The 15669-nt window shown below is 54.0% G+C and overlaps 1 protein-coding gene across 8 annotated transcripts in view; it reads left to right on the forward strand.

The window, feature by feature from the left end:
* Nucleotides 1-15669, forward strand: part of EVL (Enah/Vasp-like) — a 172765-nt gene that overhangs the window by 139138 nt on the left and 17958 nt on the right. For all 8 annotated transcript variants that reach the window (XR_010109781.1, XM_034938126.3, XM_008958303.3 and 5 more), the window contains exon 4: nucleotides 12748-12811. Coding sequence is in view for 7 of the 8 variants with exons in the window: in XM_034938126.3 (XP_034794017.1) it covers nucleotides 12748-12811 (64 nt within the window). In the remaining variant the exon portion in view is untranslated. The remainder of the gene's footprint in view (nucleotides 1-12747; nucleotides 12812-15669) is intronic.

Genomic DNA, 15669 nt, shown 5'->3' on the forward strand with positions numbered 1-15669 from the left:
CTAACGCTAATGGCGAGATTCCTTTGGAGTTTTAGTCTTCTGTAGATACAGCCCAGGCGCCATGTGCCCAGTCAGGGTTTGAGATAGGCGGTGGTTCATTCCCCAGCCTTGCCTCACCAGCACCTTCCTGACGCCTCATGGTATGGCTCAGGAAGCAGCCAGCTGAGGTGTGCCTGCCATGGTCAGCACAGGGGTTGACAGAAGTGGCACGGATTGTGGGGGCAGGTGACAGGGTACCATGCCGTAGCTCCAGGCACCCGCTCCACCCTGTCACATGGAGCAGCTGTGAAACCTTGAGCAAGCCATTTCACCATTCTAAGCCTTAGTGTCCTCTTTTTTTTTTTTTTTTTTTTTTTGTGATAGAGTCTAGCTCTTGTTGCCCAGGCTGGAGTGCAGTGGTGCGAACTCAGCTCACTGCAACCTCCGCCTCCCAGGTTCAAGCGATTCTCCTGCCTCAGCCTCCCAAGTAGCTGGGACTACAGGCATGTGCCACCACGCCCGGCTAATTTTTGTATTTTTAGTAGAGACAGGGTTTCACCATGTTGGCCAGGCTGGTCTTGAACTCCTGACCTCTGGTGATCCACCCACCTCGGCCTCCCAAAGTGCTGGGATTACAGGTGTGAGCCACCATGCCCGGCCAGTTTCCTCGTCTTTAAAATGGGTGTGACAACCACCTCACAGAGTTGTCATGAGGCTCAAATGATAAAATAGATGGGACTGTGATTTGTAAGCATACGGCACAGTGAATGCAAGTTGTTCCTGGAGTGCCCAATCCCTAGACACTGGGATCTCACCCCTCAGTCGTAGCCAGAGTCACTTCATTCTGGTGTGCCACCACCCAGAGCTAAGCCGTATACTCCTTACAGAAAGGAACAAACCCCTTCCTGGATGCTCTTGTGCCTGGATCTTGGCTCCCTGAGATTGCAGGGAGATAGCAGGAATTACTTTCTCCATTTTAAGAAGGAAGAAACAAAGGCTCACAGTGCTAAGAAACTTGCCCCAGGCCACTCTGGTGAATGCAGAGCTCAAGGCCCAGAGTCCAGATGTTCTGATTTCCAGTCCAGGTCTCTGCCCAGTGGACCAGACTGCCTCTCAAAAGACCCTGCTCAGCTGGCAGCCCCCCAGCTTTCTAAACTATAACCCGGCTTGGTCAGAGGTTGATTATTATAAACACTTAACCTGCCCCATCTTTCTAGCCACATACCCACATCTTCAAAAGTGAGGGAAGAATTCATTCACAGCTGTTTTCTTTTTTCTTCGCGTAGCGTGTATCATTTCTTTCCTAAGGAATGAGTTTTACAAGTAGCCTCCTGCCAGCTTCAGCTCATATAGGATAAAAGCCAGCTCAAATATTTTGGTAGATAACTCCGGAGATTCAGAAAGCCAACTGCTGAACTTGAGATACAGTTTCCAGTTTGAGAGTGGACAGGCTGCGAGTGTTTGAGGCCCTGCCCCCTGCCTATCTGCTGCCTGCCCTCTCTCATCCAGGTGTCCATGCAGCAGGGGGTTTCACAGCAGCCACTGCCTGACTGGCTTGCTCCTGCACTTAGCCCACTCTGATCCATTCGCCGCATAGCAAGCAGACTGCATTTCACCTCTCAGTCAGGTCTCAGTCCTTGCCCAAAACTCTCTAGGATTTTAGGCTTAACTCAGAATATAGTCCACATCCTTACCAAGGCCTGCTTAGCCCGGCATGCTGTGGCCCTGGCTGTCTTTCTGAACTCACTTCCTCCCTACTCTCTACCTCTCCTCCTTCATTCCAGTTACGCCATGCCCCAGATGTGCCAAGCATGCTCCTAACTCAGGGCCTCTACACCCAAGGCCCCTTGTGCCCAGAATGTTTTCTCCCCAAACCCTCAGGGCTCCTTCCCTCACTTCTTCCGGGTGTCTGCTTATACCACCTAATCGCAGAGTTTGTCTTAAGAACGACCCACACACATGCGTTTAATTCTCATTCTCTGCTGTGTTTTTCTTCCTACATGTTGTGTCTTTATTTGTTGCCTGTCTCTCCTCTCTAGATTGTAAGTTCCAGGGGAGCAGTTTGTATCCACAGCTATGACCCCATCTGTGAATTACTGAGCACCTATTCTGGGCCATGCACCAGAACACAAAGATGAATAAGACTTGGTCCCTGTGTTCACAGAGCTCACAGCCAGGTGGAGAGAGAGCCTTGTCAATATAGTGTATGTTATGCTATGATGCAGAGAACACAGGGCTTCTTGCAGGGGAGGCTGTGGTGAAGGGGAGAGCTACTGGGAGAGCCCTGGGGGCGGGCATGCCTGATCTGAGTCTTAAAGGGGATGGACAGACGTTCACCAGTTAGAAGAGTAGCCCAAAAAGAAGCAAAATAGGCAACGGCACAGAGGCATGTGAACCTAGTGCTGCCATCTTGGATGCATGCGGAAGAAGAGAAAGGGGAGGCTGAGGAACAAGCAGAACCAGGCCTAGAAGGGCAGGCTTTGAGCATAACATCCCAGGCTTAGCCTCATGCCTGGAGCTGCGAGGAAGGTCAAAGAGCAAGTGAGAGCCAGGACTCAGATTTAACTCTTAAGTGGCTTCAAGTCTATATGCTCAGAACGGTGCCCGGCAGGTAGTGAGCACTCAGCGGTGGGTGTTGCTCTCATCATCCTCATGCTTCCTCTCTAGCCCCTCAGGTGCGGAAATTAAGTCCCAGTGAGAGGAAGTGAGTAGCCGGCCCAGGGTCAAAGGCCCGCTAGAATCAGTCTGCTCATCGTGTGGGGGAAGGATTTGGGCCAGGAGGAGGGAAATCAAGGAAGGAATGAGGTGCCAAGCTTCAGATGCCCCCACAAGGCAGCAAGTGTGAGGGGTGGAGGGGGGATTCCTTTGAAGTCCAGTGTTGTGCTCTTAAAATCCATGCGTATTTTGCCTGTTTGAACTGGATTCCAGGGAAGGAAAGAGGGAATGATGGTGTATTCCTGAGGGAGGGTGCTAAGGGAGTTGGGACATTCAGGGAGGAGAGAGGTTTGGTGGGATTGGCTGGGAGCAGCAGTCAGGGCACCGGGACAGGCAAGTTGGAGCCTGAGAGGCCTCCAATCCCAAAGTAAGGATGAACCCAATCCCAGGCTTCCCACATGGACCAGTGGAGAACCACAGTAGTTTCCTGGCCAAGGAATGGCCTGGAAGACCAGTGCTTTCCAGAATTGACTCTGTAAGCAGACTCAGTGGGATAAGCGGAGGCAGAGAGGCCAGTTGGAGACCCTTGGAAAGCCCTCCAAGTGAGAGCATGAGGCTTGGATCTAGACAGGCCAGAGAGGATGCACCTAAGAGACAGTTTGCAGGAGAGGCAGCATTTCATGGAGTCCAGCAAGGAGCGAAGCGAAGGAGGGCGGGGGGGAATCAAATGAGCCTTACTTCTGTGAGAGGGTGCCAACTTGGTTTTCCCATACCAAAGTTCGGGGTGGTGCCAAATTTAGGCATGCCTCACAGGCATTCTCTGCACACTTGCTCCCTTCTGACGCCACACCTACCCTGTTCCATCCCATTGCCCACAGGGTTAAGAGGAGTGCCACCTACAGGGTGTCTCCTGGCAGACACCTGGTGTCACCAAGGCCTGTGAGCCGAGCCCCACAAGGGGTCTGGACAGTCCTCCAGGGCCAGGGCCCCGGGAGCTTGCTGGAGTCAGGTGGGCAGGAAGGTTCTGATAGGTTAGCTGAGCAGCCTCATTAAAGATTGAGGTGGGGAAGCCCACTTGATGGCTGGAAGGCGTATCAGTTACCCACTGCACCAGCCAGGCGACAGAGGAGAAGAGGTAAGTGGCCCAGTACGAGAGGTGCCCCCGGCCTGTGCCGCGGAGCCCTGCCCGTGATGGTCAGCAGGGAGTGGGCCTTCCACTGCTTTTGCTTCTGCCACTGGGACTGCACCGTGCTTTGCAGAGTGAGCCGTAGGTGATGGGAGCCCCTCTCTCTCCTCCCTGCTCCTCATGGGCCTCTCCTTTCACTCCCACCTGCTCTGGGGGTGGGGGTGGGAGTGCTGGATCTTGGGGCGAGTATCTGCCACGGACCAATTACGGGGTTTGCAGTGACATCCTTGCGGAAGCGGCAGGGTGGAAGCAGCAGCTGGGTACTGGGAGGCCTGAGCTTCTGTTCCAGCAGCACCGTTCACTGGAGGCGCATGACCTCGGGTAGCTTTTCCGAGCCTCAGTTTCCCCACCTATAAAATAGGGTTAATAAGCCCAGCCATGGATGATTGGAGAGATTAGTCACAAAAAAAAAAAACAATGCATTGATGTTCGGTAAACCATTAAGCATTAAGATGTGGCAGATTTTTATTGCTATTTCTTCTGTTTGAGGTTCATTTTAAGGTTAGTTTTGTGTCCTGAAATAAGCATATTAGGAAGACAGAAAGAATATTCTGCAGGGAAAACAACTCCCCTAAGGAACACATCCTAGTGGGCCCAAACAGTGGGGGTGGGGTGTCCTGGCCTGGAAGCTGGAGACTGGGTCTAGCCCTCCTTTCCCCATTGTGAATGTGAGCTTGGGCAAGCCCCTGCCCTTTCCCTGGGCCTCGGGACCCCTCTACACAAGGGGTGCTTCTCGCTGGTACATGCGCAGCACCAGGCCCCCTGCTGTCCTTTGTCAGAATTCAAGCGCTTTTCCTCTCCAGTGTCTCCTTGTTAGTGCATGACTGCAAGGGCTGGGTGCTTCCCACTGTGGCCCTGGTCAGTCCCCCACTCTCTGAAGTGCCATCCCCACATCTGTAAGTGATGACCTTCTAACTTGACAGGTCTTTCAGACCCTGAGCTCCTAGACACAGCTTTACCTATTGGTCACCATGGAGCTGAGCTGTCTCTGCTAAGCCCAGGGCCAGGGCTTAGGTAGGAGGGTCTGTTGCAGGATTTCAGTGGGTCAGTTGGCTCTGGTAATCTGAGTAAGACATGTCAGCCTGCTTGAGCCTAAATTCATGTGGTAAGAACTCAGCAGAAAAGACTAGAAAATTCACGCCGGGTTCCTTTAAGCAAGCAACTAAGCTGTCTAAGCTCGTGTTAGAATAGGGAGGGTGACAGTCAGGTATTTGTCTCCTCCTGAGCTGAGCTTGGAGGATAGGGTTCAACACTAGCTGCCTTTGTTTCCCAAAGACAAATGCAGAGCTGTTTGTTTATTAATCAGTGCTGAGCATCAGTGCACTGGGATGGACAGAGCCCTGGGCCGGGAGACATTTGTCGTGGGCTCTGGTCCCAGCTCTGCCACCAATTCTTGTATGGCCTTGGCCAGGTGACGGTAAAGATAGTGGCCAGACCAAGCTTAGCCCAGTTCACAGACTCCATTGTCGCTTAGACACTTGCTCGCTTGGTGATGGGAATGGCACCTGTGAGGAAAGCAGGGCCTTGTAACAAGAGGGAAAGGTGTGCCGGGGATGGCCCAGTCTCACTGTAAAATGAGGGGACCCTCTGGAAAGAGGGAAAGGAGCCAGCCAGAAAGATGGCAGAGCAGGGAGGAGGCCTTAGAAGGACTTGGGACTCTGCCCAGCTCAGACCAGGTGGCTGTCGTTTGTTGGCCAGAAATTCCATCAAGCATCACTGAGCAAGTGCTGGATCCTTTGTCTCTGGCACCCCTGGCATCTCCGGTTCTATCTTTTCAGGAGCCCCAGGGAGACTTCCCATAGAGACTAACTGGAAACTGAGCCCGTCCCTTCCATCCCAGAGGAGCTGGGGGCTGGTCTCCCAGAGCCTCATAAATGTTCAGGGGTGGCCAAGAGGAAGGCCTTCTTCAGGAGGAGGGGTCAGTAGTGCCTCGCCTTGTCTGCCTGCCTTTGGCTGTATAAATTAATGCATTACCTCAGACAGGAGCCACACCGCTCCCTGCCTACCCCGCGCCCGCCACACCTCGCGGGGGATGGATCGCAGAGCAGGGATTCTCCTCCGTAGGGTCTCTTAGACATTTGTTTGTTTAGAGGTAGTGCATGATTTGGAAATTGAAAGAGAGGAATATAAGCCCACAATCCCGAGATAGCCACTGTGAACATTTTAGTATATTTCCTCCTTTGTCCTTTAGAGTTGTAGAAATTTGGAGCTGATGATCCTTGGTTCCACGCTTCTCACTTTATAGAAAATGGAAGCCCAGAGAGGAGAGGGACTCCCACACACCTAACTTACTGGCAGAGCTCCAGCACAGTTCACTCTGAAAGGGATTCGTACAATCCAGAACCGTCCAGAAGAGCACAGCCAAGGCGGGAAGGGACTGGAAGACAGGACGGGGACCAAGGGAGGCCTGGAGGGGAGTGCACCAGGGCCACCAGGCCAGCACAGAGAGACGGTCTTTGTGGTCCTGACAGACCACTGGGGGCAGTCCTGGCAAGACAGATTTCACCCTTTGGGAAGAAGACTTTGCCAGTGAGAACCACCTACCCCAGCTAGGGCCTCACACTTGAGGTCAGACCGGGTGGCTCCTAAGGCTCTCTGTACAGCCCTGAGAACCTGTCCAGCTCCTGGGATACCTCTCCCGGTGCCACGAGGATGGGCCTTGAGGCAGCAAGGCCATTGGGTGCTGGCAATGTGCCACACTCCTGCCCAAGAAGGGACTCCGCCAGGGGGCTCCGAGTGGCAGCTTCTCACACTCGCGCCAGGGCTGGGCTCCCCTTCTTGCTCTCCCTGTCTCTGTGCCCCGCTTGACCCTTCTTCCTCCATGTGTCCTATCCCCCTGCAGTCTTGGTGACTCTGTGGAGGGCTTTAGAGTCCTCTCTTTTGGGGTTGAAGCCTGGCTTAACTGTTGACTGTTCAGAGGCCACAAAGATGCTACTTCAGTTTTCCACCTCTCCAGCTTTCTTACGGGTAAAGTGGAGCTCACAGCAGGATTCCTAGGACGAGGGAGGCTAAACGAGGTGGCGTCTGAGTCTCTGGCACAGGATCTAGTACGTAGTGTAATAGGCACTCAATAAACTTGAGTTCTCTCCTTACCCCAACTCATTGTATTTTCTAAGTGCCACTGCCACTGGCGGCCTATGGTGTCTCACTCACTGATAGCTCGTGAGGCCCAGTCCTCAGCTCAGCCACTGTTTCCTGCTCTGGGAGCTTATAAGCCATTAGACTTCTGCTATTTTCTCTAAGACTGTGTCACTCGCTCTAGGCTCGCCCAGTGGCTGGAGATGCTCAGTTTGCCTGGGGCCAGTCATCCACGTACTTAACAAATATGTATTGCATTGACTGTAGGTCAAAAACTATGGTAAGTACTGGGAATACAGAGGTGAGCAAAACAGTTGTGTCCATGGAGTTAAAGTCAGGCTGTTCTGTTGGCCACGCTCTACCTCCTGCCCTTCCTGGTATGTGCAAGCATATGTCATGGATCCTGGTGAACTCGGACTCACATTCAGAGTCCCATGAGCAGGTGCTCTCCTACACCTGGGCCACGCCTGACCTGGTTCTGTTCTGTGACCCGCCCGAGTCTCAGCACCTCAGCCAGGCTATGAGGAAGTGGGAGGGGAGGAGTGTCACCTGCATCTGGCTCATTCTCTGTGAAGCCCATAATGCGCGCCCAGATTTTTCCTCTTCTGTGCTCTCCCTACCCCTTTCCACTACACTAGGACAGCTTTCTTGAAGATGGCAGTACCTTGCTTTGGAATCCTTTGTCAAATCCTTATGTCAGAGAGAGATGCTATAAAAGCCTTTTGAAAAGGTACAATACAAGGACCACGTATAAGCTCATCTCCTCCTTGGAGCAGCCTGTGAAGGGCACATGGCAATTCTTCATGTCCCTGCTTGCAGAATAGCAGCAAAGGGGAGTGACCGCCAAACGCCTGTAGTGTGTCCCAGGTAGAGATGCCGCCAGACGGGAGCCCGCCTCTTCCAGTGCTCACTCTCCCCAGTGAGAAGGGACTCGGACCTCCTGGCCCCACTCCCCATCAGTCATATAGACTCTGCCCTGAGTCTGTCAGCTCCTGTCCTCTGTGGCTGGCCCCCTCACCCCACCTCACCACCCCTCCCTTTCAGGAGGGCTCATGGCTGAGTCTGGCCCAGCCTTCCCTCCCCTCTTGTGTGTTTCTCCCCAGCTCATGGCTCCTAAGAGTAAAAGGGCTCCTCTGACTCACCACTGTGTTTGGGAGGAGTGGGTGTTTGATGGAACTTAGACTCGAAGCTGGAAAGTGGGCCTCCAAGACAGCAAGAAGTCAGCTCCTTCCCAAGAATCATCACAGTCCAGCGGGCCCTGGAGCAGGCCAGCCTGGACTTGAGCCTTGGCTGGGTCTCAGCCTCTGTCCTCCTGCAGCTCTTTGTGTTCAGAGAAGAGGTCAGCCAGGGAACCTATGGCCCGGCCTGCTACCAGTGGTGAGCCCTGCCACCAAGGGCTGGACCCACATGACACCATGAATGTCCAGCCACCCTGCTCTTGTTTGATGTTGGACCTGAAATTTCCCTTTCTCTTCTTCATTTGTCTGTGGCATGATGGGTTCTTTTATTTTTCCTTTTTTAATTTTTGAATTTCTTCTCATGCTTGTTTCCTATCTCATCCTCTTTATTTTGACTTGACAAAATTTGTCTGAGATGAATGAGAAGAGGGTGAGAGTTTTCTTAGTTGGAGTCCCAGGTGAATGGGCCAGGCCCCTGCCTTGGCAAGATCAGCTCCCAGACTCAGCAAGCTTGGGACACTGGGGCCAGCGTCACAAACCCTGTGGCTTTGGGCAAGTCCCCTCACCCCTGAGAACCACCACCACTCATCCCGTATACTTCAGGGGGCCGTGGTGGAACCAGCTTGGGCAGTGAGTGCACGCAGCCTGTGGAGAAGAAGGCGCTCCACCGAGGGGACCACACCAGCAAGGCTGCGGGGGCAGAGGGCCACTTAAGCCAGCACATAGGCAGGTTCCCATCCAACTCAGCAGAAAGATCAACAGTGTGCTTTCAACAGTAATGCGAACAAACATTTACAGCACTTTATGGCTTACCATATGGTTTTTACTCCTAGAGTTTGTTTATTCCTCACCGCAGCTTGGTGAGGTACCACTGTTAGCGTTAGTGTATTAGGACTCCCATTTTACAGATGAGGGCACAGTAGCTTGCCTAGGGGTGCATGACTAGGCAGATGTGAGGCAGAACTTAGGCCAGGTCCTCTCGTGCCCACTGCCTGCCCAGGTTAGTACCTCATGGGAACAAGACAATTAAGATGTGATCCGCAGACCATCGTTGCCATACATTCACTGTACAAAGGAGGGTACCTCATGGCCACAGAAGGTGACTCTGCACTCTGCCACTGTGTGCAGAGCCACAGGGTCCTCTAGCAGAAAGGCATCTGAAACTCACAGCCCCGCGACAAAGGCTGGGTCAGCAGCTCTGTGACTTTAGTTTGTCCCTAAGGCCTCTGGTCAGCAGAGGGTACCTGGTGCTGGCAGGGCATCGTTACACTGCTGCATCCTCTCTGGACAAGCATGAACTTGGGGGACCCCTTCTAATCCCTATATCTCCGTGGCTCACCTCCTAGGTTTTTCTTTTCACTCAAGTCAGTTCAGCATGACTCCTTCACCTGAACTTTTCCCCCAGGGTGAGTGAGCTTGAGCCCCCTCTCCCCTTCCCGACTTAGTTCAGTGGAATATGAGCTAAGTGTCTGATGCGAGCCAGGCTATGAGCGTGGAGTGCGGAGTGAGACGTGCTCTCTGCCTGCAAGAAGCCCAGGGTCTAGTACAGAAGAGAAGGCAGCTCCCAAATTACTGGAATATGGGTGAGAAAGCTGTGAGTTTTTAAGAGAGGCGCATGGGCACCGGTTGGTGAGAAGGAGCATGAGGACCTGGGGAGGGCTCCATGGAAGAGGTGACCACTGAGCTGGGCCTGGAAGCCTTGCTTGGTGGAGACGGCAGGAAAAGGTGACCCACATGGGTTGAGTAGCGCACAAAACACAGAGAGACGGGAAGCATGGTGGGGCCGGGCCCAGTGTCCAGGTGCAGGAGGTCAGCTATGGAGGACTGTCGGGGAGGCGCAGCCACAAGGTGGCCTGGGGCCTAGGCTGAAAGCCTTGAATCTTATTCGATGGAGCCTGGACCCAACCCTGTGCAGGTCATGTCTGTGTTTCCCAGACATCACTTAGGCCACACTGTCAGAATGAGAGAGAGTGGAGGTGAGGGTCCAAGAGAGAGACGCCGAGGCTGCCAGGTGGCAGCAGAGAAGCAGGGTGTTCTGTGGGGCAGCCGACACAGCACCAACAAGACTCCGTTACCTAACGAGCCGTGGGAGGCAGAGAGGGAAGAGCTGGGACTCCCACCATCCCCATCGCCCTGACTCCTGTGGGATCCAAGCTCAGCTCGGGCAACGAGAGGTGGCTCCAAGGTGCTCATCTGCAGCACAGGACAGGTGCCACATCCTCCGCCTTGGCTTCTGCCTGCATCACGCAGGGAAGTCATGTGTAGTGCCTCACCACTAGACACGAGGGAGTCTGATTACTAGCAGCCAGGAGCCTTCCTTAGCTACTCCTCCCACTGAACAAGCACCTGCCAAGGGGCTGCTGCTTGGAGCTTCCCAAGGGCCACCAGCAGTCTGCAGCAATGACCTTCCCTGTCCCTCCCCCCAACTGCCACGGGGAAGCTGTGCCGGGGGACGGAGGAGGCCAGGAGTAAGGGGGCGATGGGAACCTCAGGTCTGTCACAGTTACCCTGGGTGACATTGGACAGACCCCTGCGCCTTGCTGGGCCTTAGCTCCCACCCCTAAAACAAAGGGACTGTACTTTTATAATGTTCAGGGCCATGGTGGCTCAAAACAATTGAACATTTTCTTCGCTTAAGAAGAATGGCAAGCCTTATGTAATCAGTGCAATCAAGTGTTATCCTTTCCTGCTCTGTCGGGTCTAAAACTCCAGCCAATTTTTAATCAGGTCTTAGGTGCAGGGGCCAGAGCCCTCTGGAAGGGCCAGGGCTCCTATTAGACTTTCCCAACCTCTGGAGAAACAGGTTGGGAGGGTGTTGGGAGGACGTCAGCCCAGCAGGCAAAATGGGGAATCCAAAGCACACAACCACACAGGCCTATGTGTGGGCAGCTGGCTGCCATCGGGGTCCTGACAAGGGTGGAAAACAGTTACAGTGACCTGGGCAAGGCCAGACCACAGACACAGAAGGATCTTGCGGCAGCTGGTGGAGCCCAAGCGTGGAAAGGCCTCCGTCCTAGGGCAGGGCCAACCCTCAGACCAAATGCTAGACAGGGTCGCTGGGACAGGGACTCAGCCCCCAGAAGGACAAAATCCAGATCCAGGAGTGAACTCAGCCGTTGAGACCCGGTCTTAGAACAAGGCAGATGTCCAGTTGTCCAAGCCAGAGCCCAAAGCCTGTGCCAAGCTCACAGCAGAGCAGCTCAGGTGCAAGTCCCGGACGTGGAGCTGAAACGCCAGGAATCCCTCCCGCCTCAGCCAGTATGAGTGGCAGTCAGGGGGCGGGGGGACACATGCCCACAGCACCTTGCACACCATCCAAGGGCAGCTTATGAGTCTGCCACATTCATCCTTCTTTCTTTAAGCTGGTCTCAATCTGACACCACTGTCTGATTGAGTTTAAGAAAGAACGTGGCATTTGCAGGTGGTTTGCATCTGCCACTTGCTGTATGTAAGACCTTGGGCAAGCCATTTAGCCTTTCTGGGCCTGGCTTCCCAGCTGTTACAAGTCCTTATGGGAGCCTTCTTATAGGGCTGTGAGAATTAGAGTTAAATTTAACATTAAATTTTAAAAAGTGCCTGGACATTGCTCTGGTAATAATGTTCACATATTCATTCCTTCTGTTTCTTGAGAACAAGGAGGGAAGAACCACTAAGACCTTGGTCCTCTATGAAGTAGGAGGGAACAGGGCTGTCCCCACATCATCAGTGCAGTTGTAACTTGAATATTGCTGTGACCCCATCCTGGGGCAGAAACAAAGCCACTTCCCCATCTCGTCAGGGAGGTATGAGAGCAGCCTGCCCAGAGTCCCTCTCCCAGTCACTGCGACTCTCTGCAGTTCCCTAGTGACACCTGAGCTGGCAGAGAAGGAACAGTCAGCTCTTTCTTAGGTGGGGGCAGAAGCTTGACTGTGGCACAGCATGGGAAGCCCTGCACAGGCCCCAGCTCCAGCCTCCTCTGAACAGGAGGTCTGCACAGCAGACTTCGCCTATGCCGGGGTCCCTCCTTCAGGGTCTAGGGCAGGGTGTGGCCAGAAAGTTCCACACCAGTCTAGAACAAGGGGAGCAAGGGCAGGGCCTGGCTCCTTCCCACCTGCAGCTCCAGACACCCTTTGTAGACAGCAGGGGTCACCCCAGGTCTAGAAGCATAGGCCTCAGCTCAGACACACCCAGGTTTTAACTCTGACCAAGACATCCGCCAGCTGTCAGTGTCAGTCCTTTGCTCAGAAAGTGGAATCAAGTGGACTTGTTAGGTTTGGCAATTCCCAGTTCCCTGCTGATTTTAATTAGAACATCCTGGTGAGATGTAAAGAGGCCAGATTCAGTGTTAAAGGGTTGAGGGGGTGGTGGCCAGCAAGAAGGTCGAAGCAGTGAGAAGATAGTTTGAGAGAGAAGGCGAGCAGGGTCAGTAACTGAAAGGGTTAATTTTTAACCATGTGAAAGTTTGGGTCTCATTTATTGGTTCAGAATGAAGAGCCGTGAGAGAGAGAGGGTGATTGAGAGAGGAGATGGAGTGAGTGATGCACAGGTGTGAGTGAGGCCAACATTTAAAAAGATTCTTAAGGATGTCTCTTCTGCAGCCAGAAGGTGGGCAGAGATAGAAAGCACTCCAGTTGGGTTTGCTGGGGCCTTTCTTCCTCTAACCACTCTGTTTCTGTGCTTCTCTGCCCACAGGCCCCTCCAGCCAGCGTCAGGTGCAGAATGGCCCCTCTCCTGATGAGATGGACATCCAGAGAAGGTAACCCAGCACCCGCAGGGGCCAGGCTGGTCATCTCCCAATCAGGCTGGGTGGCCAGGGGTGCCTTCAGCGGGTGAGGATGCACCAGCAGCCAGGGCCAGGACTCCTAGAGGCATACACTGCGGGAGGGTGCAAGGTGCAAGCCAGACCAGGAAGAAAGAGGGGGCCGATGCGCAGCCGCTGGTCCCAGACACGAAGACCAGGAATGACTGTGGGAGTCTGGCATTCTACAGAGAGTGCTGCTGACCTCCAGCGGGACGGCTCTCAGGGTGACCCAGCAGGGCCCAAGTGCTGCTCCCTTGTTGCCTCACTTGCCCTTCCCCAACGTAGCAGGAGGCAGTCCAGGCATGAGGGATTCAGCCTGTTGGGGCAGTCACGCCCATGGGATGGGGCTAGGGACCATAGGAATGAACCCCCTCACCCCATGGAGCTTCTAAAGTGTTACCACAGTGGGGAAGAGGAAGGGCCAAGGCTGTTGTCCCGAAATTACAGAGTCATGGTGAGTCCCCATGGAGCAGCCTCCTAAGGTCACATTGCTCTGAAATGGCAGAGTCAGGACTTGAACCCAGGTCTGCCCTCTCAGCGATGGGTCCTCTGCCTCTTCTGTGTCGAGGGAGGTAGGGCCTGGCCCGGGCCTTCCTCACTCAGCTTTGTCAGATAGGGAGTCAAGCTGCAGCTCTCTGTGGCTACACTTATGTCCAGCCCTGGACTAGGAGTCAGGAAAGCCGGCTTCTGCCCCCACCTACCCCTCTCACCAAATGGCATACGGACTTCTCCCAAGACCTCCTCTCCTCTGGCCTTTTCCTAAGACTGAGAAATGAATGCCTTGCAACCTTGGGCAAGTTCCTGCTCCAAGCCTCCGTTTCCCGGTTTGAAGATGGTGTTGGCTTTGCTCCCCACCTGTCTCACCCACTCACCCTCAGGGCTTTTCTTACTGTTGTCCCCATGAGCCAGCTGAACCCGAGAATGGAAGTGACTTGCCCAGAGTAACCAGAGAGTCAGGCAGAACCTAGACTGGCAGTCAAGTCTCACTCCAGCTGCAGCTCCCTGCCGGGATCCAAGGCCGGCCCCACCCACAAAAGGGCGTGAAGGAGTGAGCCACCAGACGCCAGGTGTAAGCGTACAGGCGTGGATGGCTAAATGGGTACTTCATTTCTCTCGAAACTGCTTCATCACCCGCAGTGCTGAATTCTGTACCCCAGGGCCCAATCCAAGCTGTGTGGGGTCACTGGCCGTCCGGGAATGGGCATACCGCCTGGCGGTCGGGGTGTGAACAGCAGGGACACACACACAAGCACATACACTTGTCCCAAGGCAGGACCACACACATAGCTGCCCCCAGACGAGACCACGTACGGACGGACACACACACCTGCTCCAAGACGAGACCACACACATGCGCACACACACACACCTGCCCCAAGATGAGACCACATGTGGATAGACACACACACACACCTGCCCCAAGATGAGACCACATGTGGATAGACACACACACACACCTGCTCCAAGGTGGGACCACACACAGACACAGACACACACCTGCCTCAAGGCGGGACCACACACACACACACACACACACACCTGCCCCAAGGCGGGACCACAGACACACCTGCCCCAAGGCGGGACCACATATACACGCACACACACACCTGCCCCAAGATGAGACCACACACACAAACACACACACCTGTCCCAAGGCAGGACCACACACACACACACACCTGCCCGAGATGGGACCCACACACACACACACACACTCCTACCCCAAGATGGGACCACATACAGACACACACACACACACACACCTGCCCCAAGACGGGATCACACACAAAGACACACACACACCTGCCCCAAGGCAGGAATACACACACACGCGCGCGTACACACACACGGCGGGGAGACTCTCGCTTGTCCCACGCAACTTTACTGGAGGCGGGCAGGGGCAAGACTTATTCAGTGACGCAGAGACTCCAAGCATCCAAACAGTACCATAGGTTCAGACCTGACTTGAGTATTTTTCACACATCCTCATTTTACCATGGTGTTCTAGGTGTGTGGCTCCTGCTGGGGAGGTTTCAGCAGTTTGAGCAGAGACACTAATGTAGATGCTGCTGGGAGCTTTTCAGACCTTAATGCTAAAAGGGGCTTTTCCGTAATTTTTTTTTTTTTTTTTTTGAGATGGAGTCTTGCTCTGTCACCCGGGCTGGAGTGTAGTGACGCAATCTTGGCTAACTGCAACCTCCACTTCCTGGGTTCAAGAGATTCTTCTGCCTCAGCCCCTTGAGTAGCTGGGATTACAGGCGCGCGCCACCACACCCAGCTCATTTTTGTATTTTTAGTAGAGATGGGGTTTCACCATGTTGGTCAGGCTGGTCTCAAACTCCTGGCCTCGTCATCCGCCCGCCTCGCCCTCCCAAAGTGCTGTGATTACAGGCGTGAGCCACCACGCCCAGCCATTCCATAATGTTTTAGTTAAGGCATACACCCTACAAGAACCCCATGAAATAGATGTTTCTGGCACTCCCTCCCACCAAGCCCAGAGCTGCCTTCAGAACAATCCTTAGCCCTGTGTTTCCACAGCACATGTTCAGTTTGCACCACACGAGCTGAGCTCTTGATGCTGTCTGTGGCCTGGATGATTTCTTAAAGTGCCTCCCACTCCAGAACTCGATCCCTGGATTCTGGAGATGTATCTGGGCCTCAGTGTCCTCACTCAGCTTGCCTTTAAGAGCACCCTGAGGCCACCCTGCCATAAAGCACTGGGATGTGAGTTCCCACTGCTGTGCACGTAGCAGTGTGCCACGGTGCACCAAATGGCCCTCTAGACGAAGGCGGGCCTGTGGCCGCTCAGTGGC

Source organism: Pan paniscus, chromosome 15 (assembly GCF_029289425.2).
Source record: "Pan paniscus chromosome 15, NHGRI_mPanPan1-v2.0_pri, whole genome shotgun sequence".
Classification (NCBI taxonomy): domain Eukaryota; kingdom Metazoa; phylum Chordata; class Mammalia; order Primates; family Hominidae; genus Pan; species Pan paniscus.